This window comes from Emys orbicularis, chromosome 4, assembly GCF_028017835.1.
Source record: "Emys orbicularis isolate rEmyOrb1 chromosome 4, rEmyOrb1.hap1, whole genome shotgun sequence".
Taxonomy (NCBI): Eukaryota; Metazoa; Chordata; order Testudines; family Emydidae; genus Emys; species Emys orbicularis.
Genome location: NC_088686.1, coordinates 42,183,117 through 42,210,422, shown reverse-complemented (window position 1 = coordinate 42,210,422; position 27,306 = coordinate 42,183,117). Strand labels below are relative to the sequence as shown.

The 27,306-nt window shown below is 50.3% G+C and overlaps 1 protein-coding gene across 1 annotated transcript in view; it reads right to left on the bottom strand.

Annotated features, from left to right (window-relative positions):
- Positions 1–1,833: 1,833 nt before the first annotated feature.
- The window catches only part of ISM2 (isthmin 2), a 42,427-nt gene continuing 16,954 nt past the window's right edge, over positions 1,834–27,306 (bottom strand). Inside the window, exons 2-6 of the mRNA XM_065404243.1 lie at positions 12,252–12,515; positions 9,001–9,322; positions 4,228–4,368; positions 3,371–3,448; positions 1,834–2,351 (exon numbers count right to left, since the gene is read on the bottom strand). Coding sequence (XP_065260315.1) covers positions 1,834–2,351; positions 3,371–3,448; positions 4,228–4,368; positions 9,001–9,322; positions 12,252–12,515 — 1,323 coding nt within the window. The remainder of the gene's footprint in view (positions 2,352–3,370; positions 3,449–4,227; positions 4,369–9,000; positions 9,323–12,251; positions 12,516–27,306) is intronic.

The window sequence follows — 27,306 nt, the reverse complement described above, 5'->3', positions numbered from 1 at the left end:
GACAGGAGGGTGAAGCATGCACCTTTGGCTAGGTCCTGTGTTGCTTCTCACCCCAGTAGGATGGGAGCCTTGGATTGGAGTCAATGACCATACCCCAAGAGCCTGGAAATGAAGACATGCTGAGGGCAAGGGTGGGGAGTGACTATTCAGGACACCAGCACCTCCCACTCAGCAGCTGCTGCTCTTCCAGACACTCTCCACTCCCTATTGCTACTAGACAAGAGGGATAAAGCTAGGGAGATGGCTGGGCAGGCAGGAACGCAGGGGACTGGACTAGTAGAATACTGGGGACAGTGGAGAGAGAGGAAGAGGGGACCTGGCTTTGAAGGTGCCCAGAGAGAAACAGAGCAGACGCCAATCTGCTCTTGCTAACCGGATGCCAAGCTGCAGGGAGTGGCCTAATCCATCACACTCGCTCTCCCCTAGTGGTGGTGGGGGGCACAACGGAGATGCATTGGCTATGGCCACAGCCTCTCAAAGGGCAAAACCCAGCAATGGTGCAAGCATCCACATGCGGGAGTCTAGCTCCCGTCCCCACATGATCTTACAGTGTCAAAACCACTGGCCAGTCCCAGGGGAAAAAGCCCTGGTCACAGCTGGTCACCCTGGCAGAGTCTGGGCTTGCAGAGAGATTCCTCTGACTTGGGTGCTTTCTGCACATCGTTGTGAGGACACAAACAGCAGGGCTGCCTCCCTCACTCTGCAGAGCCAGGGAAAGGCTGTGGGAAGAGAGTGAGTGGGAACTGCTGATCTATCTTATGAAAGGACACTCCTCAACACTGCAACACTGGCCTGCCAGGGAGAGCCAGGTGTACATATGGGCTGATGATGTGACTTCTACCAATCCCCCCATCCCATTCCCTTTGAAGTGAGGACACAGATATTGGATCATTTCCTTTTCCATCCCCTCTGGGTGGAGATCAGAGCTTGTTTGTCCCTATTTGCCCCTGGCCCTGGCAGCAGGTGTGCCTTATTATTCTCAATAACTCTGTGAAGAGGGCATGTTTTCGCATCACTACCCCATCCCCCAGCCACAAGAGCCCAGGGAACACCACATGGGTCTTTCCCAGTCTCTTTCTTTCCAAGTCTGAAATGTAAGATCCAGGGGAGACCCCACCCCATACTCATCACTAGGAGCACTCTCCTGGGAGGATCCATCCCCAGGTTTTAGAGGAGACCCAATACCTGCTGAGGCAGGCGTTTATACAGTTGCCTGGTTGGATGTCTCTGACAAAGCTGCTAACTCTTTGCCTTAACAGCAAGTCTTGGTGGTGTATTAAACTCCACCAGCACAGCTGCAACATGAAGCAAATAGAAGCCAAGAATGTTTCACCATAAGCCCCTGAGCTCCTTGTGAGATTGCAATTAACACTTCATAGAAAAGTAACAGGAGCTGCACCCTTTCCCTTTATACACCCCCACCCTCAGAGGCCGTTGCCTTCCATTGCCTCTAGCTGTCACCCGCATGGATCCTGTGCTATCCACAGAGAAGTAGCTGGGGTGAGAACAGCACCCCTGGGGCCAATCATGCAGCAAGGATCACCTAGGCCCCTTGGAAACTGGAAAGGAACTGGGATGCCTCTGTGAAAAGACAGATTTAAAACCAATCCCTGTGGTTGGCACCGACAGGGAACTTGCGTGTAGGGCCAAGGGCTCCGCCTCTCCCCCGGACTGCTTGTTTCCAAGGGAGTGACAAGCAGGGGACGACTCCAGAGCCTCTGTGGCCTGCGTGCCCTCATTGCGGTGGAGAGAGAGACAGGCCCCCTGGTGCTCCTGGGGTGTTACGTGGTGGACCTGCCACATCCTGCTCCCCCATCACTCGGCCGAGCTCTGCTAGTACTCCTTGGCCTCCTGCAGCTGGGAGAGGTACTCCTCCTCAGTGGGGTTATCAGCGCACTGCTGCCCATTGTTGGGGGGCCGAACAGCATGGTACCGGCTCCAGTCCCCCTTGCACAGAATCCAAGGCAGCATGTCCACCTTGTAGTGCAGCTCCGGGGAGAACTCCGTGCTGATGAGGTTGGGGGCGCCGGCCCCCTTGCCTCGGGTGATGAGCTTTGTGTGCTCGTCGTAGCAGCAGTGCTGGGCGGCCAGCGTGGTGCTGTCCAAGGAGAGCATGGACCGCAGGCAGAAGCGGGCCGTAGGCTTGTAGATGTCCAGCCGCTCCTTGGGCCCGCTGGCATCCCGCCAGCGGAAGTTCTTGCCCTGGCGCTCGTCCCGCAGATTCACAGCACTGTAAACAGCCTCCAATGGGTAGGAGCAGGGGCAGCTGGGCAAATCCGTCAGCACCTTGCTCAGATACTTGGTGAGGAAGTCGCTCTTGCAGTTCAGCCACTTCTCACAGCTGTCGACATCTGGAGGAGAGAAACAAGGGCGGGTGGGGGGTGGGAGGGAGAGCATGAGCAACCTCCGGACCCCACCCAGTGGGCACCTCTCTGAGGTCCAGCCACAGTCCTGGGAATGGAGTTATACCACAACAGCTGGGCTAACAATCACCATAGCCTCCATGGAGGAGCTGGTACCAGGGAAGGAGATTGCCAGAGACAACAGCCCCTGTGGCTTGAGGGCAACAGCTGATCAAGAGATGGGGGTCAGAAAAGAATCTCTCTCCATGGGATAGTGTTGCACAGCAAGGTGCTTAATGAGGGCTCTGCACAATCTCTAAGCATCCAGCACCAGCCACTGTTGGAGAGAGGCTACCAGAGCGGCTGCGCCATCGGTCTGTTTCAGGAGGGCACATGGCAGAGTGAAATCACCAACAGGAACATGATGCAGTCATGGGTCGTGTCCATACCACTACAGCCAGTGCAGATGGGACCTTACCCATGCCTAAAATCTGTGCTAAAGCGTCACACTGCCTCAAAGTTCAACGTGGCTCAGGGACTTGGGTTAGGTTCTGTCTACACTGCATAATGGAACCAGACTGTAACCAGGCTGTGAGACCACCGTGCTGTAACTGGGCTTTCCAACGTGAGTATAGCTGTAGCATGGACAAGGGCCATAGACTCATATGACTGTGAAAACACCTAGGTGCGTGGGGCACCAAATCTCTCTCTTGCTTCAGGGTGGGACTTCCACTGGGGCATTTCTACCCTTCCAATTATGAAGCCACCCTTGAGTGGAATGCCTAGCCCATGCCAGCACCCTCTGTCAGAACACGGTGCCTGGCACATGCTAATGCCTAGGTCCCTACATGGAGAGGGATGACCGACATTTCATGCCTGTGTGGATATTTCACTGAAGTCCACCAGAACCTGGCCCCCTTGGCAGAACACTCCCATCCAGGTAGCAGCATCTCCTCCTTGGGGTGCTGCACCACGAAATCCCTTAGGAGCTCCCAGGGCCCTATTGTACAGAGGAGAAACGTGCTAACCTGAGTTGAACATCTCCGTGGTGTTCTCACCCTCAAATGGCGTCTCATCAGTGGTGAAGACCATCTCCCCATCTGCTCCTTTGGAGATAAAACATACAAGCAGAGGTAATGAATCCCTTTCCAGGGATGGGCCAGAGGTCCTGGCTGGGGTTGGGCACCAGACCCTTGTATTTCCTCCTGCCCCCTCCCCACCTTCATGGAGGCCTACCCCTATACACAGAAGACCAACGGGATGGTACTTCAAGGAGGATAACACTAAGGGAGTGTAAGATCACTGGTTGCGATGGATCCTGATGGTTGGAGCCAGCTCTCAATAAACTTCCAGTGAGGATTTCAGGCTTTATATGTAACAGAGATTTGATGTTAGGCAGCAGATCTATGATCCATGGGCTACTTACAGCTGATTATGGAATGACAAGCCACACCTTCTCTTCATGATGGAAAGAACCAGCCATTTTTACTGGCCCAGATCAAAAAATTGAAAACAATTAACCCTTCAAGCACTAGCCAGTATCCAAACAGAGGAAAAGAAAGCTGAGTGTTTTAAGGGTTTAGGATGCAGGCCAAGGACCACAGAGGGATTTGGCCTATGGGTTTATTTTCTGGAGTGAGTCCCACCTAGATCCCTTCATCATGTTAGAAAGAGATAAAGTTCTCCCTGCCCTGTGGAGATGGAAAATTCCTCAAGTGACCCTCTTGCCCCGAGCTGGGAATTCATCCCTCCCCCCCTAGCAGAAACAGGATCTTGCTGTGGGCAGGGCCCACTGGGTGGATGAGTTTGAGAAAGGGCCCCCTAAGGTGTTAGGGGAGGCAGAGAAGTGGCTCTGTCTAGAGCATGAGGAGTACAATAGGCTCACCAGGGCAGTGATGCAGGTCGCAGGTTCTCGACTCGGTGGCTGTGCAGGCGTAGCCACAGGACCGGGTTCTCTTCTGGTTCCCGCTACCACAGGTCACACTGCAGGGGGACCAAGAGCTCCACTCCTCTTCATCTTCATAGTCTGGGGATGGCAAGAGAAGGACAAAGCATGAAAGTCCTTGTGCAAAGCCCAGATGGGAATGAAGCCTGGAGCTGCTCTGGACTTCCCTGCTGGCTTCCCTCTGCCTACATCACCCTGCTCTTACCTCCCCGTCCTGCCCTCCTGAGCTATCTCCAAAGGGGAGCTGGCTAGAGCTCAGGAGAGCACTTGAACAGATTCATAGATTTTTAAAGTTGAAGTCATCTAGTTTGATATCCTGTATATCAGCAGCCATAGAACTTCACCCAGTTATCCCTGCATTGAGCCCAATAAGAAACATAAGAACGGCCATACTGGGTCAGACCAAAGGTCCATTTACCCTACTATCCTGTCTTCCGACAGTGGCCAATACCAGGTGCCCCAGAGGGAATGACTAGAACAGGTAATCATTAAGTGATCCATCCCCATTGCCCATTCCCAGCTTCTGGCAAAGAGGCTAGGGACACCATCCCTGCGCATCCTGGCTAATAGCCATTGATGGATCTATCCTCCATGAATTTATCTAGTTCTTTTTTGAACTCTGGTATAATCTTGGTTTTGGCCAAGCACAATAGTTTGTGCTTGGCCAAAGCATATCTTTCAAAGAGGCATCCAGTCTTGATCTGAAGATACCAAGAAATGGAGAATCCATCAATTCCCTGGGTAGTTTGTTCCATGGGTAATCATCCTCACTGTTAAAAATTTGTGCCTTGTTTCTACATGGAATTTATTTAGTTTCAACTTCCAGTCATCGGTTCATGTGATGTCTTTCTCTGCTAGACTGAAGACCTCTTAAGGACCTGGTATTTCCTCCTTGTGAAGAGACTTCTACCCTGTAATCAAATCACTTCAATATTCTTTTTGATGAGCTAACCTGATCAAGCTCTTTAATCACTCACTATAAGGCATTTTCTGCAGTCCTCAAATCACTTTTATGACACTTTTCTGCACCCTCTCCAATTTATCAATATCCTTTTAAAAAATCTGGACACCAGAACAGGATGCAGTATTCCAGTACTGATCTCACCAATGCTGTACACAGAAGTAAAATCACCTCCCCACTCCTACACACTACTGCTCTGTTTATACAGTCCAGGGTCTCATTAGTCCTTTTCACCACAGCATGACACTGGGAGCTCACAGGAAGTTGCCTGCCCACTATGACCCATAAATCCACTTCAGAGTCAATTCTTTCCAGGATACAGTCCCCCATTCTGTAGGTACGCCCTGCATTCCTTGAGCCTAGATGTATGACTTTGCACTTGGCTGTATTAAAAGGCATTTTGTTTGAATGGGCCCAGCCTACCAGGTGATCCAGATGGCTCTGTGTGACTGCCAAGTCCTCATCATTATTTACCCTCTGCCAAGCTTTGTGTCATCCGCAAAGTACATCAGCAGTGATTTTATATTTGCTTCCAGACCATTGATGAAAATGTTGAATAGTGCGTAGAACCGATCCCTGCAGAACCACTGGAAACACTTCCATTCAGTGATGATTTCCCATTGGCCCAATGTGAGAGGGCGAGAGCACATGCATACGGTAAGTACCTTAAGGAACTGCTGACAGCACAGCCGCGAGCCCTAGAGAGGCTGGAGGTGGGCACATCCAATTCCTCTCAGTGCCCCCACTCTGGCCAGCTCTGGGAACCACATTGGCTAGTTCTGGAGGGAGCTGCGTCCAGTCCCCACCACTGTGACACGGGGAGTGGGGGAGAAGTGGAAACACCAGGGGACCTGGCTAGTTCTGGATGGAGCTGCGTCCAGTCCCCACCACTGTGACACGGGGAGTGGGGGAGAAGTGGAAACACCAGGGGACCTGAACCATCCCTGAAGTGCCCCCTTCTGCCCCTTTTCTAATTGCTCAGAGTTTTTCATGGATGCCCCTCCTGACAAACCCGGAAGTGCAGGCACTCTGCCAGGTCGGGGCAGCAGCAGGTGGCCGCACCTGCCCTCGCTGGCACCCTTCTCAGGATGTGCTTCCTGGGAACAGAATGCAGGCGTCCCGACTCCCAGTCTTAGCCACTAGACCAGTGGTTCTCAGACTTTTGTACTGGTGACCCCTTTCTCTTAGCAAGCCTGAGTGCGACCCCCCTTATATTTAACACCATTATAAATGCTGGATGCAAAGCGGGGTTTGGGGTGGAGGCTGACAGCTCACGATCCCCCATGTAATAACCTTGCAGTCTCCTCAGAGGTCCCGACCTCCAGTTTGAGAACCTCTGCACTAGACCGTTCTCCTTCCCAGAGCCAGGAACAGAACCAGAGCCCTAATTCCCACCTTGGCACGCTCTCTCTCAGAGCTGAGAGCAGAACCCTGGAATCATGGCGCCCGGTCTCCTTTCGCTAACCACTACACCAGGGCTCAAATTCATTCAGTGGGGAGGGATGAATTCCATGCTTATTGATGGTCCATGGGCTGGATATACATTTAGGACTGCACAGTCCTCTATCCACAACCACCTCCCACTGATGGCAGTGGAGGTTTGCACAGGATCAAGGTTAGAATACAGCCTTGCTGTAGTAACTCAACTTTTAGGTCATTTATTATTTGTTCAGTACCTTAATGCCACATTCAGTCTCGCTCACTTCACTCTCCCCCTCTGCCCCATTCATAAGACAGTTAATGCTGACATTGAAAGATCATAGAGTCACAGCCGTTAAGTCCAGAAGGGGCCATTATCATCTAGTCTGACCTGCATAACACAGGCCAGAGAACTTCACCCCCTCATTTCTGCCTGGAGCCCATAACTGCTGTTTGATCTACATCAGGGGTCGGCAACCTACGGCACGCGTGCCAAAGTTGGCACGTGAGCCGATTTTTCCCGGCACGCGGCGTGGGCTAAGCCGCTCAGCCCCGCCGCCGCTCTGGAGTTCCCGCTGCCAGCTGCCGGCTCCTGCGGGACCCGCCGCGGGTCCAACTCAGCACCTGCTGCTGGCCTGGGGGGAAGGAACCCCAGGCTGGCAGCAGGCTGAGACCCCGGCTGGCAGGAGCCGCGGGTGAAAACCCCAGAGCGGGGGTCGGGCTGAGCGGCTCAGCCCGCCCTGCTCTGGAGTTCCCGCTGCCAGCTCCTGCCAGCCGGGGTCCCCGCGGGTCCAACTCAGCACCCGCTGCTGGCCTGGGGTTCCTTCCCCCAGGCTGGCAGCGGGCTGAGATCCCAGCTGGCAGGAGCCTGCAGCCGAAACCCCAGAGCGGGTGTCGGGTTGAGCCGCTCAGCCGGCCCCACTCTGGAGTTCCCGCTGCCAGCTCCTGCCAGCCGGGGTCCCCGCGGGTCCAACTCAGCACCCGCTGCTGGCCTGGGGTTCCTTCCCCCAGGCTGGCAGCGGGCTGAGATCCCAGCTGGCAGGAGCCTGCAGCCGAAACCCCAGAGCGGGTGTCGGGCTGAGCCCCTCAGCCGGCCCCACTCTGGAGTTCCCGCTGCCGGCTCCTGCCAGCCGGGGTCCCCGCGGGTCCAACTCATCTCCTGCTGCCGGCCTGGGGTTCCTTCCCCCAGGCTGGCAGCCGGCTGAGATCCCAGCTGGCAGGAGCCGCCGGTGAAAACCCCAGAGCCGCGGCGGGCTGAGCCGCTCAGCCCGCCCCGCTCTGGAGTTCCCGCTGCCGGCTCCTGCCAGCCGGGTCCCCGCGGGTCCCACTCAGCACCCGCTGCCGGCCTGGGTGAAGAAACCCCAGGCTGGCAGCGGGCTGAGACCTCAGCTGGCAGGAGCTGGGGGCAGAAACCCCAGAGTGGCGGCAGGCCGAGCCAGTCGCTGCTCTGGGGTTCTGGCTGCTGGCCCCTCGCCAGCAGGGGTCTCTACCGCGCAGCTCCACTCACCTTGCTTCCGGTTGGAGGCTCTCTTGCAGACAGGGTCCAGGCCTCCAGCCCTGCTCAGGCCTACCAGCCACCTACTCCACTCACCTCAGCTGCCAATCTTGGTTTCCAGCCCTTGCTCATCCTGCTTTCGGGCCTGGAGTCCCAGCAGGCCACCCTTTACATATAACAGTAGTTTGGTTATATATTATAGACTTATAGAGAGACCTTCTAAAAAGCGTTAAAATGTATTACCGGCACGCGAAGCCTTAAATTAGAGTGTATAAATGAAGATTCGGCACACCACTGCTGAAAGGTTGCCGACCCCTGATCTACGTCATATCTTCTGGAAAGGCAGCCAGTCTTCATTTAAAGCCTTCAAATGCGGAGAACCTGCCACATCCCTAGGTAAGTTGTTCCAATGGCTAATTACCTGACGGTTAAAAATCTGTATCTTATTTCTAGTCTGAATGTACGTACTCATTAGGCTTTAGCGTTAGCAATCCAATCAGCTGGGAATTCAATTCACACCTCTGAGTTATTTATCTAGGCTATCTGCAGACTCAGGCAGACTTCACTGTTTTGGTTCCATTTGGGGCACATTTGGAAAGTTTCCTTAAGAGCCATAGGGACTAGAAATTTCCTTTTTTTTTTTTTTTTTTTTAAACACACAAAAGCTGAGATTTATGCAAATCCATCAAGCTGCCATGTGTCTGACATCCCTGTACTAGAACAGGCTGCCCTGTGGATGCCCCCAATGCCTTTAACAGTAATCCAGCCCCTAGTGGGCAGGGAGGTGGCCACTGCAGAATTTGGGGGGGCATCTGCTGAGGGGCAGGGGATAACTCACCATAATTATATTTTTCCTTGAAGATCCAGTTCTTCTGACTCGGCCACCTCTGGTCCCAGTCGCCTCCCACTCCACTCAGCACTGTCTCCTCCTCTTCCTCATACTCTGCTGTATAATCTTCCTCCTCCTCCTCCCCTCTGTCCAGGCTGTCATCCTCGTCCTCCTCTTCCTCAGTGGGATCCGTGTACTCCCAGAAGAGGGGCCAGAAAAGGTCCTTGTGCGACAACCACTCGGAGGAGGTCAGGGACCAGTCATTGCTGGTCTCCTTCAGCAAATCCATCTCTATCTCAGCCTGGGGATCATCTACCACCTCAATGGTTACCTGGGAAGCCAGACACAAGGCAGGGCAATAAGGGAGGTGCCAGCACTGAAGCCAGGGCTCCTGGCTGACTCAGCTGCCAGGGACTCCCTTAACGGGCAACAAAGGATTTTCCTGTTGGTCCAATAGCTCCCTACTCAGGATCTAGACATTCCAACTAGTTTCCCCCTTTGGCCGGGTTGTGCTGTGCTGCAGGACACAGTGCCAGGCCCTGCTAGAATCCTCCCACGGCTGATGGCTCCAGTCACTTTGTCCTGGCTTTAATGCAGGGATCTCAAACTCAAATCACCACGAGGTCCACATGTGGACTAGTACATTGGCCCGAGGGCCGCATCACTGACACCTTTTCATATAAAAATGCAAAAGGCCCCCACTCTGCCCCTGGCCCCACCCCCACTCCACCCTTTCCATGAGGCCCCGCCCCTCCCCTGCCTCTTCCCACCCCCATTCCAATCCCTTCCCCAAAGTCCCCACCCCAACTCCGCCCCCTCCCTGCCCCTATTCCAACCCCTTCCCCAAATCCCCGCCCCTGCCTCCTCCCCTGAGCGTGCGGCTCCCCGCTCCTCCCACCTCCCTCCTGGAAAGCGCCACGCGCCACCAAACAGCTGTTTGGTGGTGGGAAGCACCTGGAGGTAGGCAGAGGAATGGGGACGTGGTATGCTGGGGGGGAGGGGGCAGTGGGTGAGGGGAGCTTGGCAGCTGCAGGAAATAACTCCGGGGGGGCGGGGAGCTAGGCAGGCCGCAGCAAATAACTCCGGGGGCCGCATGCAGCCCGCGGGCCGCCTGTTTGAAACCCCTGCTTTAATGTGTCATTGAAAAAACCTGACATCCCAGAGTCTGGAGGCAGCGAGAGGCACATTGCATAAAACAACAACAACCCAGAAGACCTGGGGAGATTCAGGTTTGGTAAACAGTTTCTGAAGCACGCTGAGGTGCCCGAGACAGGCAAGGGGTCGGTCAAGCAACATAATCCTCCAGGAATAGAAACAGCCCCCGCACACCGAGAGAGGAGGCAGTTTAGTAATGGGATGGGTGCTACAAAGTAAGATGTCCCTGGGGGTTAGCTGGGCCCTTGCTCTGGGAATGGAAAGCAGCAGGACCAGCATTGAGGTGATCGGGTGGGCTGAAACTCCAGCCACACTTCTAGAGAGGCCAAGATTATTTTCTGGCTTGAATCACTAGAGCAGTGAGTTTGGTGGATCTCAGCCTAGTTGCAAGCAGACCTTCCTCCACAGTACAAAACTCAGCCTGGCACAGCTGGTAGGAGGGACCCAGGACTGGAATAGCAGGGGTTGCTGCAAGAAAGGATTGAGGTACATTGGCAGAGGTGTGTGTGGGTAGGCCAAGGCTAGACTAGCGGGGGGTATTGCAGGTCAGTCAGGAGACATGTTTTGGGGGTGGCTAGCCCAGCCAGGCAGGGTTGGGGAAAATCTCTCCTGACTGCAGAGGGCCAGTGCATAGGCTAGAACTTTTAGAAATTCAGTGATCGTATCCCCTTAGGAAACTGTCCATGAACCCATCCTTGTTCTTTAAAGGGAGGAGTTCTAGAAAGAAGCGAGAGGGTCCAGGAGTACAGAGAATCCTGACCGAGCCGATCTGGTTATACAGCATTCATTCCCTGGTGCAAGGAGTTTATATGCCAGCATCTCCTGTCCTAAATGGGTGTGGCTTATATGTGCCTGAGGATTATTTGCCAAAATATATGGTATCAGCCTTGCAGAGTCTAGGAAATGGGGCCCCCACACAAAAGGTTTCCAATTAGGAGATCAAACAAGGCCAGAGAGAAAACATCTGGTTAATTGACCCCACCCTGCAGTCTGTCTGTGGCACTCCCCAGGCCTGGGTCCAGTTCCAGTCTGCCACAGTGCCCTCCCCCTGACAGTCTCAGCACCCCGCACACATGCTGATGGCCAGGGCCCAGCTAAGGCAGCATTCAGGCCCTTTAGGGATGAAGAGGAAATGGAGATCAGAGCAATTCTGGATACTGAGCTGGAGGTATTACCCCTCTGCCCAACCAAGTCCTGCAGCACATCAAGGGAGTGTTCCCGATCAGATCCTTCCCCAGTGGATTTTGTGCCGGCTCTATACAGGCAGGGTGAGGGTTAGGGGACTTTGTCAATAGGCTCCCCCCAATACAAGGTTAACCATGGCAGTGGTTTGCTTCCCATTGCTCCTATGTGCTGGGAGTTTATTTTGGCCTCTCTTTCCCAAGACTCTGGGGAAAATGTATCACCCCAGCCCCTTATATTGCCCAGTTTCAGTAAATTGGTGACTTGGATTGGGCAACGTAAGAGCCGACCCAAATGGAACCTTTGTTCAGTTTCACCCTGGAGTCAGGTCCCTTCTCTCATCCATTCCAGACCCACCCACCTCTCCACTTGGATTCCTTCCCACCCATAACAATGGGGAGCTGTAGCAGATCTCAGTGTCTCCCTGCTGGAGCTTGGGTGTAACAGTCACTAAAAATCTGCCACTGCTTCCCCATTAGTTTGGCCCAAAATGTACAGTGAGCCCATAAGCACAAGCTTCTTAGAGCGAGGGAGTTCCTGTCAGATGTGGCAATACTGTCCCAGGAAGTGCCACCACCCTGGCACACAGTCACTCCCCACTGGCCTCTGCAAGGCACTTTACCCTAAAAACTGTTGGTGACAGAGCAAGCTGTGGTGGAATCAACAGCACTGGCGATAATCCAGGCTGAGACCAGCTGTCTGGAATGGTGTACTGATAACGAAATCAGTCCTGTCATGGTGCAGAGGAAGGAGTTTGGGGGCCCTTCTGGTCCCTACCGCACGGCAGATGGACAGGTCGTCCCCAATCAGGTCGTCCCCCGGCCGCTCAAGTGATTCTACGCTTGCATAATCCAGCCACATTACTTTTTTGCTCCTGCCCAAAGTGTCCGTGTCCAGCCAGTGACAGAGACTTGTGCTCCTACCTGTATGTTTGGGTTCTGGGCACTCAGGTCAACGTTGGCCAACCCTGGCAGGTTCTGTAAGTCCAGCACGAAGGGTGTGCTCTCCTCCTTGCTAGCGCCGCCAGGCCAGAGCGGCACTGGCTGGTTCCTCACAGCCCGTTGGGACGACCATCGGCGTTTGTGCCGGCGAGGCCCAGCCTGCCCGCTTCGCCTCAGGCTCCGAACCTTGTTGGACTGTGGCATCTCCTCTTCCTGAGTCAAATGGGTGTCAGATGAAGTGGAGACCTGGCAATGAAAGAGGCAGCAATGGCAGTTCCAACCCCACCCTGACCATCTCCACAGCTACCATTCAGGACTCCCTCCACTACATCCTCACACCAGGGACAGGACAGGAGAGCAGGCACTATGGAGGTGAGCAGCTGCCTGCAAATGCCGAGGAACAGGTCCCTGAAACACGCCTACTAAGAACAAACGCAAGGTTTATTGACCCACCATCTCCCTATTCCTCCAAGTGTGGTCTGAGACAGCAAACAGGCCATACAAGCAAAGAGCATATTGACTGCAACACTAGATCTGGCCACCGACTTATCTATTCCACTATCCTCACCCCCCCTACAGCACCCAAGCGGAGCAATTGCCCATCTAGTCCAATATCCCTGCCACTCTGGAGCAGAGCAATGGCTCTATTATGTCTGGCATTTCCCTGCTTTCTGCCACATCAGAAACCAGTCCAGTATTTGCACCTCTCTGCTATAACACTGTCCCATCTAATCTGGCATTTTGATTTCCCTGCCCATACCAGACCAATCTGCTAGTCCACCTTGTTTGGGATCTTCACTTCTGACAATGTCCGAGACCAAATTCTTTGGAGGAAGGACAAAAATCTATAATGCACCTGCCCAGCTGTTCAATATTTTACATGGAGGGAAAATTCCAAAACGCCCCCCACCGTGATCAGCCCCTGCAAACTATCAATTTTCACCCTGAGGCACGAGATTTGATAACTTCTAGCTGGAAAATGATAAATGCAAAGATTATTAATGGTCACAAAGTCACCCAGCCCGACACTCATATGTGGTGAATTAATCTGAGGTGGAACTTTCCCAAGATAACCCAGCCATGTAAAAACTATTTATTAGAATCAGAGAAAACAACTTATTTGAAGTTAGTCCAGTAAAAGATATTACCTCACCCGCTTTGTCTCTAGGAACCTCTTGAACGAATCGTCTACTAAAGGTCAATAGGAAAAGAAACTGCTAAAGATGAATGGCTGCATTTTACATTGTAGGAAACAGATAATGGCTGGTTAAAGCCCCCTTGTATAACAGACTATGAAGCAACATAACTTATTTGTAAATGGTACCCGTGACTCAAGCTGTGTGTTAACTGACCTGCTCTCACTCTGCTGACATTTTTATCCATTCTGAGGCACATTGTGCTCACCTCTGCATTCCCACTCTGGTCTGGGAGCTGCAGCAAGAAACAGTCTCGTGCTGATGCCATCTTCCAGGAAGCCTGATTCTCAAGAGGCTTCCAGACCAGGATGGGTTAAGGGTGGATTTGGAAAGAAGCAGGATTAACTCCTCCAAATGAAACCACTTGAACCAGGTCCCCACGTCACTAACCTCTGCGCTCGACACACACTGGGATTAAAGGGTGCAAGTCAAAGGGGCTGCAAGCTTCAGTGCATCAGAAAAATTGGAGATGGGAACAACCTGTCAAGCTCTCTACACCCCAGTCCTCGCTCAACCAATGCAGGCTTCCCTACAGAAGGTTCTCCAGTGGTCTAGGATTTAACTTTCCAACCTATGTGCCTTCCATCCTGCCTGATTCCCCAGTTTAGTGCATCTCGCAGGTAGCAGGTATTTCCTGATGCCCAGCCTAAATCCCCCTTTGTTCCTAGCTCTCTTCCCTGGCACCACCAAACCCTCCTTCCCCTTCATGAGCCCAGACTGTAGCTGCAGGATTAACAAAGAGGGAGAAGCTCCCCTCCCCACCAGGGAGACAGAACGGCACTTTTACCTGCAATTAGGGCCAGATGGTTTGGGGAGGGACTCCCCTCCCTTTCATCCTGATCACTGGAGCACTTCAAAGAGAGCTGGAGCTGGGCCAGGCTCACATGAGCACACATACAGCATGTCAGCCAGGCCTGTTCCTGCACATCAAAGGCCTGGTGCCTGTCTCCCCCGCCCCCAGAGAAAGGAAGGGAGCAGCGGGGACACTGCTGGTCCCTTTGCTGTTTATCAGAGTGGAGCTGGCTGTGGCAGAGACTGCGACAGCTTTGTCCAGATGGGCCCCTGCGTACAGGTTGGAGGGGGGTTCTGGGTGAATATTTCATGTGCAGGGAGAGTCGCTGCTCTGTCCTGGAGGAATGATCAGGGAGGATGGATATTAGGCCCAGAGCTTTGTTTGAATTGATCCAGCTCTGATGCCACTGCCCTAGACAAGCAATGGCTCCAATCTAAGACATCCATGGCCCCAGGGTTTTGTTTGGGGTCTGTCCGTCCCTCTGATTTGACATCCCGTTGTGGGAAAGGGGGGACAAAGGCAGGACAGGGGGGGGTTATATTTGCCAAGTAGATGTGGCAACTCAATTAACTCTCCCACGTCAGCTAGGGCTGTGCAGCAGCAGGGCATGGTGGGTCCTACTGCCAAGGATTCAGGGGACATTTTAATGGGTTCTGGTCAGAGTGGGGTTAACATTCTGAGGTTTGGGTTCAAAACACAAAGAACATTCAGTTCCAACCACTCTTGAGAACCTCAAAGCCCAGCCCATGGATTGCCTCTCTCCTCCAACCCCCAGCCCCAGACAGCTTTCACCCGCAAAACTGTGGCCCCTGGAATGCTGCTACCCCCAGCCCCTACCAAATGCAACAAGCCAGCCCCTGGATTGCCACCACCACCAGCCACTCCACAGTGGGCCAGGGCCAGGAGTTAGTTGAGAGCAGGCACCACGAAGAGGTGCTGTATAGATTTCACAAGATTCACCACACCCCCGTGAGCTGAAACAGCTCAGAGGAAAGGCCAAGTCCAACCAGACATGAAGTGCAGTCGGTATTTCCAAGGTTTCTCCCCAGTGCGGCTTGCTCTGGAATTCAAGCCCTTCTGTTTCTGGATCCTGACTTGCATCATGCTAAGCCATTTCGACCCTGGGCTTCCCTACTAGGTGGCTCAAGTCATTGGGAATAAGTCACTACTAATCCACCGCAGCGTCTGAGTGCTTTTCACTCCTAGGCTGCTGACCGGTCAGTGAATGTCTTCACCCTCTGAGGGCTATTTGCTACCTGCAATATCTCAGTCCAGCTCTGAGTGAGAAAAGCATCCACATCATGAAGGTCAGCATCACAGTTAGCCCTTCTCAACAGAAAGGCTGAGGATGAATAGGCCACAGGTTGAAGCACCAACAGAGGATAATGTGACGGAAAATGAACCTGTTCTGTGGATAAAGAGACTCTTGTTGCTAGGTCTGTCAATAGGACATCTTTCACAAGCACTACATTTTCACCAAACTGTACATTAAACCTTGTATTACAGTAACATACAGCACTGCAAGAAAGTCACGTCAATAAAACACTGGTGACACACAGCCCTTTTATAGGGCTTTTCAACTGTAGGTCTCCAAGTGCTTAACAAAGGCAAGTAGGCATCATCATCCCCACTTTACACATGTGGAAACTAAGGCACAATGCAGGGAAGTGTCCGTCACACAAGAAGTCACAGTGATAGAGGCTGGAGAAGACGCAGCTCTCCCGACTCCCACTCTTCTGCCCTATCACTGGCCAATACTGCCTGGTTCAGATTTTACACCCTCACCAACTCAGGAAATTCAGATTCTGGTTCCCACAGGGGTAACATAATCCTGCTGAAGGAGACCTGAAAAGAGCTGATAGGCTGAGAGACTGCCAGATTTAAGAAACCCCTCACCCATTTGCCAAGCATAAAGTCCTCTGGAATCACTAGTTCCCTTTGCTATTCTACCAGCATCCCCTGCCTCAATTCCAAGCCACAGCACACACCCGGCGTCCTTAATCTCAAATGAGGAACTAGACAGGGGCACCCCACCGTCCCTATCTTGCACACAGTGGCCACTGAGCTCCTGGCAATACCAATGTGCCCAGACCCTAATATTTTAAGGACTGAAATAGGCCCTCAGACATATTTTTTTAATTTGCCAGTCACTTATTAATATTCACCAAATTGCCCAGCACCATCTCCCCAGCAACTCAGTGATCTTCTCAAACAGTCAGGGGATGAGTGGGTGTCTCTCTGAAATCAAAAAAGGTTTGTATATATCAGAAGCAATCCCTACTGGCCAAGTTTCAGCACAATATCCCATGCAAAGGCAGAGGCAACACGTAACTGTTGATAGTGGGGGTGGGGGGCATGATTTTGAACTCTGTGAGCTGGGTGGATATCAGTGTGAAAATATGCATCTTTCATGTCAAAAGCCGAGTCCTCTAATGAGGGAACTATTGATGCCAAGTATATCATGTGGAATTTTAGCTTTCAAATGAACTAGTTGAACTGTCGCAGATCAAGAATTGGTCTCCATCCCCCATTCTTCTTGGGGATCAGGAAGTAGAATCCCTTCCCTTGATATTGAGGTGGAAACCTTTCTATGGCTCCCCTGAGGAGAAGAGAGTTCAACTCTTGTCGTAGAATCTCGTGAGAGTGGTCCCTTAAAAGGAACTGAGAAGGGTGTTTGTGAATAGGAGATACCAGAAACACCATCAGATAACCCCATCATGAATAATCTCTAATACCCATTTATCTGTAGGTAAGGCCCTCCAGTTTTTCTGCAAATTTCATAAGGTGGCCTCCAAATATTAGGGGAGAGGAATTAAATGGCATCAGTAAGGGGATGTGGATCTCAGCAGTCCTGCTCATGTATTCTCTTAGGGGCAGGGCTGTAAAAGCCCAGTGAGCGAAGCATTGACCTTTAGTCTTTAAGGGAGTGGAGAGACTCCACCATCTTCTCATAAAAGAGGCTGATAATATCAAAGGGCAGATTTGGGATGGTACTCCACAACTCTCTAGGGAAACCGGAGAATTGCAACCATGAGTTCCTCCTCATAACTATGGCTGTAGCCATCCTCCTAGAAGCAGAATCTGCTGCTTCCAGTGTGGCTTGGGGGGGAATTTTGGCCACCAGCCCTCTTTCATCCACTAAGCCCTGGAAGCAGGCCCTATCATCCTCAGGGAGCTTGTCCTTGAATTCCAAACACTTATTATAGTTGGTAAAATCATATTTGGCCAAAAGGACCTGGAAATTTGAGATCCTGAACAGGAGGGAGGTGGAAGAGAAGACCTTTCTTCCTAGTAAGTTGAGTCACTTATGTCCCTTATTAGAGGGAGTAGACTTTGGATGCTGTTGCTTGGACTATTCTGTAGCCATCTGCATCACCAAAGAGTTAGGCACTGGGCGAGACAAATCTCTCCCCCCCCGGATGGAACAAAGTAGCATTTCTCAGGCCTCATAGGGGTGGGTGGACAAGAAGCAGGGATGTGCCAAACCACCTTTGCTGGGTGCACGATGGCCTCATTGATGTGGAGGGCCAGTTGGCTAGGACTGGAAGGCTGCAGAATGTCCAGTAAACTGTGCTGAGGCTCCTAGACATCCTCCAGCTGAAACTGTAGCTCCACTGCCACATTGTGCATGAGCCTCTGGTATTGTTTAAAGTCGTCTGGTGGAGACAGAGAAGATGGAGCACCCGCCTCATCTGGTGAAGATGACAAGATTGCTCCCGGAACCATTGGAATAGTCGGATCTGGCTCACCTTCCCCTTCTGACAGTGCTGGTTGTGCATAGTGGGCAATGGCAAACAGGGCTCCTGCACTGATCCCAGATGTCTCTGGTAGGGCTCCCAGGGTTCCCAACATTGCCAGTAGGATGGATCAAATGATGGAGGAAAACCCCATGCCATCGGCTAACGCCTGTCCCTTGGCCAATCATCTCTGGTCGGAGGTCAGAACCCTGATCATTTGGGGCTCGTGGTTCATGCTCCCTCTGTCTGACACCACAGAGGCTCCTACAGAGGCTCAGACTCATCCGACAAGAAAGCCAGAAGCCTGATCTCCGGAAGAACCAATGGTACCTATGGTTGCACTTCAAGGCTGGCAGGGAGGATGGGGACTCTGCCTTGCAAGAACAGTCTCTTCCTCTGGTATATCCACATCCCGGAATAGAGACAGTTCTGGTAGGAGGGGTGAATGCGGGCAGGGAAGAAGATGTCCTCTGGGGAGCCATAGGTGTCAGAATGTCCTGGATTACCAGCAGAGTCCATCAGCAGAGCCATTGGAACCAGACTGGTCACTGTGGCAGGCAGCTTCCTCTGGAGCCGTGTTGCTTCCAGATGCCACATCGGCTCTTAAAGTAGATGGGAGTGCCAGGAGCCATTAATCCCAGGTCTTCACCATAGTCACTGATGTCCATACCTTTGCACGCCTCCTTCTCCTGTTGAGAAGATTTACTCAGACCTAAGTCCTTAGTGTCCATGCACGCCAGCTCCCCCACTTTGATGGGGTCAGGAAGTGATCCTTTCTCTTCAGGAACTTGTCCTTATGTGTAGGAAAATGCCCCTTGTTCTCATGTGAAGCCATCTCTTTAGGCTTAACAGTTTTAGCCTCCATTCCCAAGCTCATGCCTGCTTGTTGAGACTGATGTACGGGTGGGTTCCCCTGCCTGGATCTGAGTGGGGTTTCATTGCCTTCTCCATAAAATGTTTTCTGAGACTCACGAGACTGGGGAGGAAAAGAGCAGCAGATACTGCACTTGGCAGAATTATGAACCTCATCCAGGCAGTAGGCAGAGTTGATATTCGTCACTCACTGAAAAGGAGTGAGGGCAGAAAATACAGTTTTTGAACCCTGGAACTCTGGGCATAATCCCAGACTTCTCAGGGGGAAAAGGGTCCTGGGTGGGTGTAACAGGGTGCCAATCAACACTGCGGCGCCTTCTGCTGGCTGCCCTGGGGATTAGCTCTATACCCTCTTCTGGTGGTGTCTTGCCTGCCGTCACCTCTGGTCCTGGACCCGTGTCGCTCCAAGGACCGCGACGTCCTCTTCAGGACACAGCCCTCTGGCCATGCCGCACTCTATGTTCCCCCATTCCGGAGGAATGTACCTCAGTGCGACGGTCCAGTCACTTACTCAGTGGCGAGTGCGGGTGAGGGGGGAATCGGGGCCCGCCCACTTCTCCGGGTCTTGGCCCAGGGACCCTGTAGATGGCAGCCACGTGGTGCGTCCCCTTGAACCTCTCAGTCTATTTCCCTGGGCTACTCCCCTGCAGACCCAGCACACCTCCTCCCTTATCTCAGGGCCTCAGCATGCCAGCAGTCAGCCGGGAGCTCGCTCACTCCCCTGATCCTGCCCTACACTGCTTTGTCCAAGGTGCTAGTGTTCTTCTTCCTGCAAGGCAGGCAGTCCTCCCTTCTCGAGCTCCAGGGAGCAACTAAACCTGCTCTGCCCTGCAGCTCTTCTTATATGGGCCAGCCCGGCCCTGACTGGCTGCTCCTCGCAGCCCCTCTCTAATTGGATGCCTCCTGAGCAGCCTCCCTCTCTCTCAACCCATTTATAGGTCAGTATGGGGTGGATACTTCCCCATCACAGTGGGGAAGAAAGAGGGAAAACCACTATCCAACTATGCTGTGTAGAACACACAATTTTTATAGCATAACTAAAGCTGCTCAGAACTAACTATATACAATGGCTTACAGCAATGATGCAGTAAAAACCGAGCAGAGGACACCGAAGATTCCGACTCAGATCATGTGGCGCTAAGAAGGAACTGGCAAGGCATTGGCCTGCACCACCTTTTATGCCCTTGGTGCAGTGCACGAGGAAAGCCCGTGTGGGCCAATGGACACTGCTTACAAAAAATCCCGGACTCAGGCACAGAGTGTGCATGTGTACCCCATGTGTGGAATACACACAGGGACCATCACCTGAAGATATCAGTAAGTCAGTCCTTCCCACTGTGCCCCAGCAAAACAGCCAGCAACACAAAGTGCCTCATTACCACCAAAAATAAAGTGACTTTCCACTTCAATTTACAAGTAGTTATTGAAGAGAGTTTTGAATATTGTCCATGTCTTGCGGTTTTATAAATCTGAACTAAAAAAAGTGATGACCGCCATTCTCTTTGGTGACTCTCACTCTAACTATGCATGTTAAATTGCATTCCATATAATCATTAGCAGTACATTTGCTACAGACCTGCATAGGCCTGTCTGGTATATATCAGTTACTAGTGTTGTTTTTAAAAAGTTTTGGTTGTTTAATTACTTTTGATAAAGTTATTTTTGTTTGTTTAAAAAAGGTTTTGAAATTCTAAATAAAAAATATGAGAAAAAACAAGAAGGAAACAAAATAAACGTTATGATTTCGGCCTACTCACACAAGATAAACGCTTCTTTCTGGTCATTTTCCCCAAGCTCTCTCTACTGTTCTCAAGTATGTATTGCACCTAACTCACCTCTGCTGTGAACAATTAACATTTCATACAACACATGTCAAGCAGCTGCAAACAAACCCATGCATGAATTATTGAAGGGGAAATAAAAGGGGTCTGTGCTATTTTTTTAAGCAGAATACTTTTTTTTCACCTACATCCACCTCATTAAAAACCAACTGTATAGATTTTGATCAAATGTTCCAAATAAGTTTACCTTTGAACTGAAACCAAGCATGAGAAATTTTCAGCCCAAGAGGAACATTTTTTGAGAAAGTCATAAAACTGCTGAACACAGGGGTTTTAGAACCAAACTCACTGTGATTCCTTTACAGAACAGATCCTGAACAATTCCCACTGCCAGTGAGTGGCAGAAAGGGGAGGAGTGCAATCTATTACAACATTGTTAAGATTCTTATAATACAAGAAATCCCCAAATAACTTTAACAGCATTTTAGCCAATGAGAATAACATTTTATTCATAGATTCCAGGGCCAGAAGGGACCATTGTGATCATCTGGTCTGACCTCCTGTCTAGCACAGGCCAGAGACCTTCCCCAAAATAATTCCTAGAGCATCTTTCAGAAAAACATCCAATCTTGATTGTAAAACTGCCAGTGATGGAGAATCTACCACGACCCTTGGTAAATTGTTCCACTGATTAATTACCCTCACTGTTTAAAAATGATGTCTTATTTCCAATCTGAATTTGTTTAGTTTCAACTTCCAGCCACCGGATCACGTTATACCTTTCTCTGCTACACTGATGAGGCCATTATCAAATATTCGTTCCCCATGTAGGTACTTAGACTGTAGTCACCCCTTAATTTTCTTTGTTTAGCTAAATATAGTTATAGACTCAGGAAGCTCAAGCGATGGCATGTTTTTCTAGTCCTTTAATCATTATAAGGGCTCTTCTCTAAACCCTCTCACATTTATTAACATCCTTCTTGAATTGTGGACACCTGAACTGGACACAGCATTCTAGCAGCAGTCATACCAGTGCCAAGTACAGAAGTAAAAGAACTTCTCCACTTGTTTATATTGGTCTAGTTCCTCAATCTAAAGATGTAGTGTGGTTGTGACAATTGAATTTCTCAGCAAAACACTGTCTCCCACTGAACAGAATTATTCTGTAATAGAAAAGGAATGTTTGGGCTGTACAACAACATAGATTCTACCTGTTTAATTGAGGCATTCAGGGTGTTAATAGACCATTCAAGTCACCATTATTATGGCTCCATAGAACAAAAGGAACCAGCTCCACATTGCTATGTTGGAGCATAGCTTAGCAGGAATTTATAGAAATTAAACATATTGAGCGGTTGGAGAACAAAATAGCTGATGTCCTATCCACAGAAGAGGGAGCAAAGGTGAAGCTTATGTCATGTCCAATTGCCAAAACTCCAGCATCGGACTCACAAGGGAGGTGTGACAATCAGGGTATGGCACCCTAAGGGGAGAACAGAAGGTTTAAACCCCCAAAATTAGCAGTTAAACCATGTGGTATTATTGTACTATAAAAGTATATTGAGTAAGGTCTTTTATGAAAGCTTGTAATGTTCTGAATTTGATGGTCATTATGAAATATATACAGACTGTGGTTATGAATCTAAGTATTTATATAGAGAGAAAACAGTGCTCATATTCTGTGGTGAAATTTTAGCTACGCCTCACATCAGGGAGGTGAGCAGTCAAGTGGGAGAGGTACCTCCCAAGCTAGGTGTTTACAAGAAACCAGCTTCAGGCAACCATCTATTGTCCAGCTCAAGAAAGGACAATGGTGGACCATTAAAGTTAATGGAAAAACATTGAGACAACTGGGAATTTCCCCACTTTGAATATCTATATTGACTGAAGAAAAAAAACTGTAAAATGGAAGGGGTTTGAAATCCATCCAGAAACTGAGGGATAGCCTCCAAGTGGAAAGCTGTCTCTAAACGCAGAATCCCCCCTCTAGCTAGAGGTACAATAAGGGCTCTGTACAATGGGAAACTGTTCAAAGGTAATTGGTAATTTGCATTAGAAAGGGGATTTTATTTAATATGGAAATGTAAAGCCCGTGGGTACATCTTTATGTTTATGATTATCTGTGTAACTTGTATGTGTTTGCTTTCCCTTTTTATTTCATCTTTGACTCCATGATTTTTAGCAATTAAATAAATTGTATGTTTATATTTAAGCAGGTCTCTGGTGTGAAAACTGTGGGGAGTGGGGGACCACAGTGGACTGATAACTGGGAACTGGTTTCACGCTCTCGGCAGTGACGAACCGGAAGGGATCGGTCCAAATGTCTGGTAATTAAGAACTTGGGGAAGATGGATTTGGGGAGACTCGGGACTGGAAGTGCTGTTGGGGTCACCCTGCAAGGAGTAACTAGGCTGGTGAGAGCCAGGGTGAGACCTTGTGCTAGCACCAATGCACCCTGAAGTTACAGGGCAGACCCCATTGATCCTCTGGGTGATCCCCAAGAGGTCACAGTGGTATCAAGTCAAATGCCTTACAGAAATCTAAGTATATTACATCAACACTATTACCATTATCAAACTTGTAATCTCATCCAAAAAATATATCAAGTTAGTTTGACAGGAACTACTTTCCATAAACCCATGTTAATTGGCATTAATTATATTATCCTCCTTTAATTCTTTATTAACGGAGTCCTGTATCAACCACTCTATTCGCTTGCCTGGGACTGATGTCACACTGACATGACTAGAATTACCAAAATTATCCCATTTACCCTTTTTAAATATTGACTTGCTTCTAGTCTTCTGGACCTTCCCTAGTGCCCCATGAGTTATTGAAAATTAATCATAGTAGTCCAGTTAGCCCCTCAGCCAGTTCTTGTAAAACTCTTGGATGTACGTTATCTGGACCTGCTGATTTTATAATGTCTAAATTCAGTAGCTGCAGTTTAAAATCCTTCTGAGATACTAATGGAATGGAAAAGGCGTTATCATCATATGTTATGACTACATCGTCTGTTTTTTTCCAAATACAGAACAGAAATATTTATTGAACACTTCTGCCTTTTCTGCATTATTATTGATAATTCTACCATTTCTATCTAGTAATGGATCAATACCATTATTGGGATTCTTTTTATTCCTATTATACTTAAAATACTCCTTCTTACTGTCTTTAATTCTACTGGCAATAGATTTCTCCTTGTGACCCTTTGCTTCCCTTGTCAATTTTCTACAATTCTTAGTTTCTGATTTACATTTATTACTATCAATATTTTATAGCTGCCTTCACTTTCCCTCTAAACTAGGTCAGTTTTTTAACCAATATAGCCTTCTGCCTCGATTGTAGCTTTTTGGGCATCTAGTAAATGTTCATGTAACTCACACCCATTCAGTGTAGCACTTTGTCCCCCTCTAGTGGTGGCTGGGCCACAAACAGAGGTTGATGGCCTTGCTACAGCTTTGGCTAGCAGACCTGGGTCTTTAGACAAGGCAGTAGACGATCATGCTTTAAGGTCCAGAGGCCCCAGGATCCATGCCGCTGCTGACCCTTTGGGGGTAAGGTGTTGCATTCAGATGAAAAGTCAACTGTATACCAATTTTACTTGTGACGGTCACCTGGCCATTCTCACCACCTACTTCTCAGATTGTTCAGATCTGCACTGAAATTATTATTTCTAGAGACACAAAAGCATGGTAGGTATTGTGACGTTTCACTCCATATTCTTTATGAAAACATACTTATGATATGAATATGACATAACTGAGATGTACTTTATGCAAGATGGTCTTGTAAGATATCATTGGAAAGGTTATACTTTACTGAATGTGAATATCCAATTTGTATGCCTGCATCATTTCTGTATCTGAAGTTAGAAATATTGACTATGTATCTGTATTTCAACTATGCTACTTTGGGTGACGCCCACTGCTAATACCTCAGGTACAACAATGGAAAAGCCAGACAGGGCTGATGTCCATCAGCGAGGACAATGGACTATGAAAAGGCTTGGCCTTCCTGTGGATGCTCCATACTGCCACTGACTCATGGACGCTGTGATACTACAGAGTCAGGTGGTCTTGTCACCTGATACTAAACATTACCTGGGACTTCTTGTAACTTTCCACTGGAAGGGAAGGGGGGTCAAGTTTGGGAAACAGGATTTCCGCCTTATGTAAATCCTATTTATGGGTGGGGAGGAAGGCAAATGGGGCTCCTCCTCTCTATGGCCTGTCTGCCCAAGAAGAAAGACTGCTAAAACCACCTGAAGGGAAGGCGGGCGGGCGAGTCTAGTCTGAAAAGAACTATAACTGGAACTCTGAACCACAGAAACTTTGCAACCTGCCTAAAATAACATTTAGGGTGAGAATTTACATTTTGTAACCTGTTTCTTAAGTATATTGAGCTTAGTTGCATACTTTGTTTTATTTGCTCAGTAATCTGCTTTGTTCTGTCTATCTTTTATATTCACTTAAAATTCACCTTTTGTAGTTAATAAACTTATTTCTTGTTTATAATATAACCCAGTTTATGTAATTTCTAACTGGGGGTGGGGGCAAGAAGTTGTGCATATCTCCCTCCACACTGAGGGAGGGGGCAAATTTCATAAAACATTTGGGTTTGTACCACTTAGAGGGGCACCAGAGCAGATCTCTGTCTCTCTGTGCAGCTGGGTGTGGCCTTGCCTGTGTGCTTGGCTGGAAGAGGCTTGTGAGCCTAGCCCAGCAAGGGTAGGTAAAGGGGACCCAGGATGGCAGAATAGGCTGACTCAGTGGCATCCTAGCACATCAGGTGACACCTCAAAGAGCCCAAACCCATCACAGGTATGTAATGGAAAAATGTGACAACAATGTTCCTGCCCCTAAAAGCTTGCAAATGAAATGTCATTAAACTAAATTTAATGGGCAGTTATTGCCAGAGCAGCTTTGCTACAACATCAGAATTAGCATCTTTTGAATTGCAAACAAAGCCAGTCTAATCTGGAGTCATCAGCAAGACAATAAATACAGAGAACATCTTTATTGTAACTGCTTCAGGGTAGGAACCATGTGTTTGTAAAGTGGCCTGCACAATGGAGCCCCGATTCTGATTGGTGCCCTTGGGAGCAGGGCTGGCTCCAGGCACCAGGCAACCAAGCTGGTGCTTGGGGCGGCACCTGGAGGGGGGCGGCGCGGCGCTCGGGCCGCCGGGGAGAGCGGGGCCACAGCCGGGCTCGCCGCCCTCCCCCCGGCGCTCTGGCCGCCCTCCCCCCCGCGCCCTCCCCGGGGGGAGAGCCGAGCCCCAGCCGGGGCTCGCCGCCCTCTCGCCGCCCTGCCCCCGGCGCTCTGGCCGCTGGGGGGGCGGGGGGGCTCGCCGCGCCCCCGCCGGGGCTCGCCGCGCCCCCGCCGGGGCTTGCTGCCCTCCTCCCAGGGCTCCGGCCGCCCTCCCCTCCGGCGCCCTCCCCCCGGCCACCGGGGGGGAGAGCGGAGCCCCCGCTGGGGCTCGCCACCCTCGCCCCGGGGCTCCGGCCGCCCTCCCCCCGGCGGGAGAGCGGAGCCCCCGCCGGGGCTCGCCGGCCCCCCCCGCCGGCCCTGCTTGGGAGCTACTGTAATGTGTTAAAAAATAATGTTATTTTTTAAAGTAATTTTTCAGAGGAGAATCTGGTATTAACCATGTAGGTGTAAATTCTCCAGCAGGCCCATGCAAACATGTGCATGCACCCAGCTTAGCTGTACAAATGCCCTGCTGCCCTGCACATCGGGGAAGAGAAGGGGAAGAAGACGTGCATACCTACATTAGGCGCACACACTTTTAGACACACCATTTTGAAAATATGGGCTCTAAAGTTTTTCTCCTGTGATTCTCTAAGAGAAACTTACAAAAGGTACACGGGGAAGGGAGGCATATTTTGTGGGGCAAATTAAAACTTATTTGTCTTATTACAGACCTTGCAATAGTTTTTGATATAAAACAACATAGGCAAAGAGTAAGAAGAGCTGACGTGAGCCTCAGGGATCTGATGGCACAAGCTTCCCCGTTCTAGCTATTACAAAGTCATCAAAACCGTATCATGTGGGCATGTATTGCATCATTTCAGAGATCAGTCGTAGGCATACTATTTTCTCACTGTCTCTTTCCTTTCCTCTGAACAGGACAGTGTGAGCACAGGACCGGAGGCCAAGGCTGTGACCCTGGGCAAGTTATATTTGCTCTCCAGGCCTCAGCTGCCCTATCTATACAATGAAGTGGGGATCCTGCCTTTCTTCACAGTTATATTGCAAGGATATCGTTAAAGGTGAACTTTGAAGTAAAATTTAAAGAAATGTGTTGTATGCCCTCTAGATCTCCACTGTGATGGATTTACTCCTGAGGGCATTCTGTGCCAAAAAATTAAAAATTCTGTGCACAATACTTTCAAATTCTGCAAAGTTTATTTGTCAAATAAATGTGGAGGCTCCAGCATGGCATTGGGGAGCACAGGCCACCGGCTGCACGGAGGTGGGAGATCACTGTGCAGCCCCCCCCCGGGAACATGAACTCAGTGGTAAGACTGCACCCAACCCTGACACAGCGCAAGGACCGAGCCTGCCCCAGAAACACCCCAGGGCCCTGCCCCTACATGCCAGGTGCACCAGGTGTGGGCAGGCAGGCTTAGCAAGGCAGGATCCAAGTGTGGAG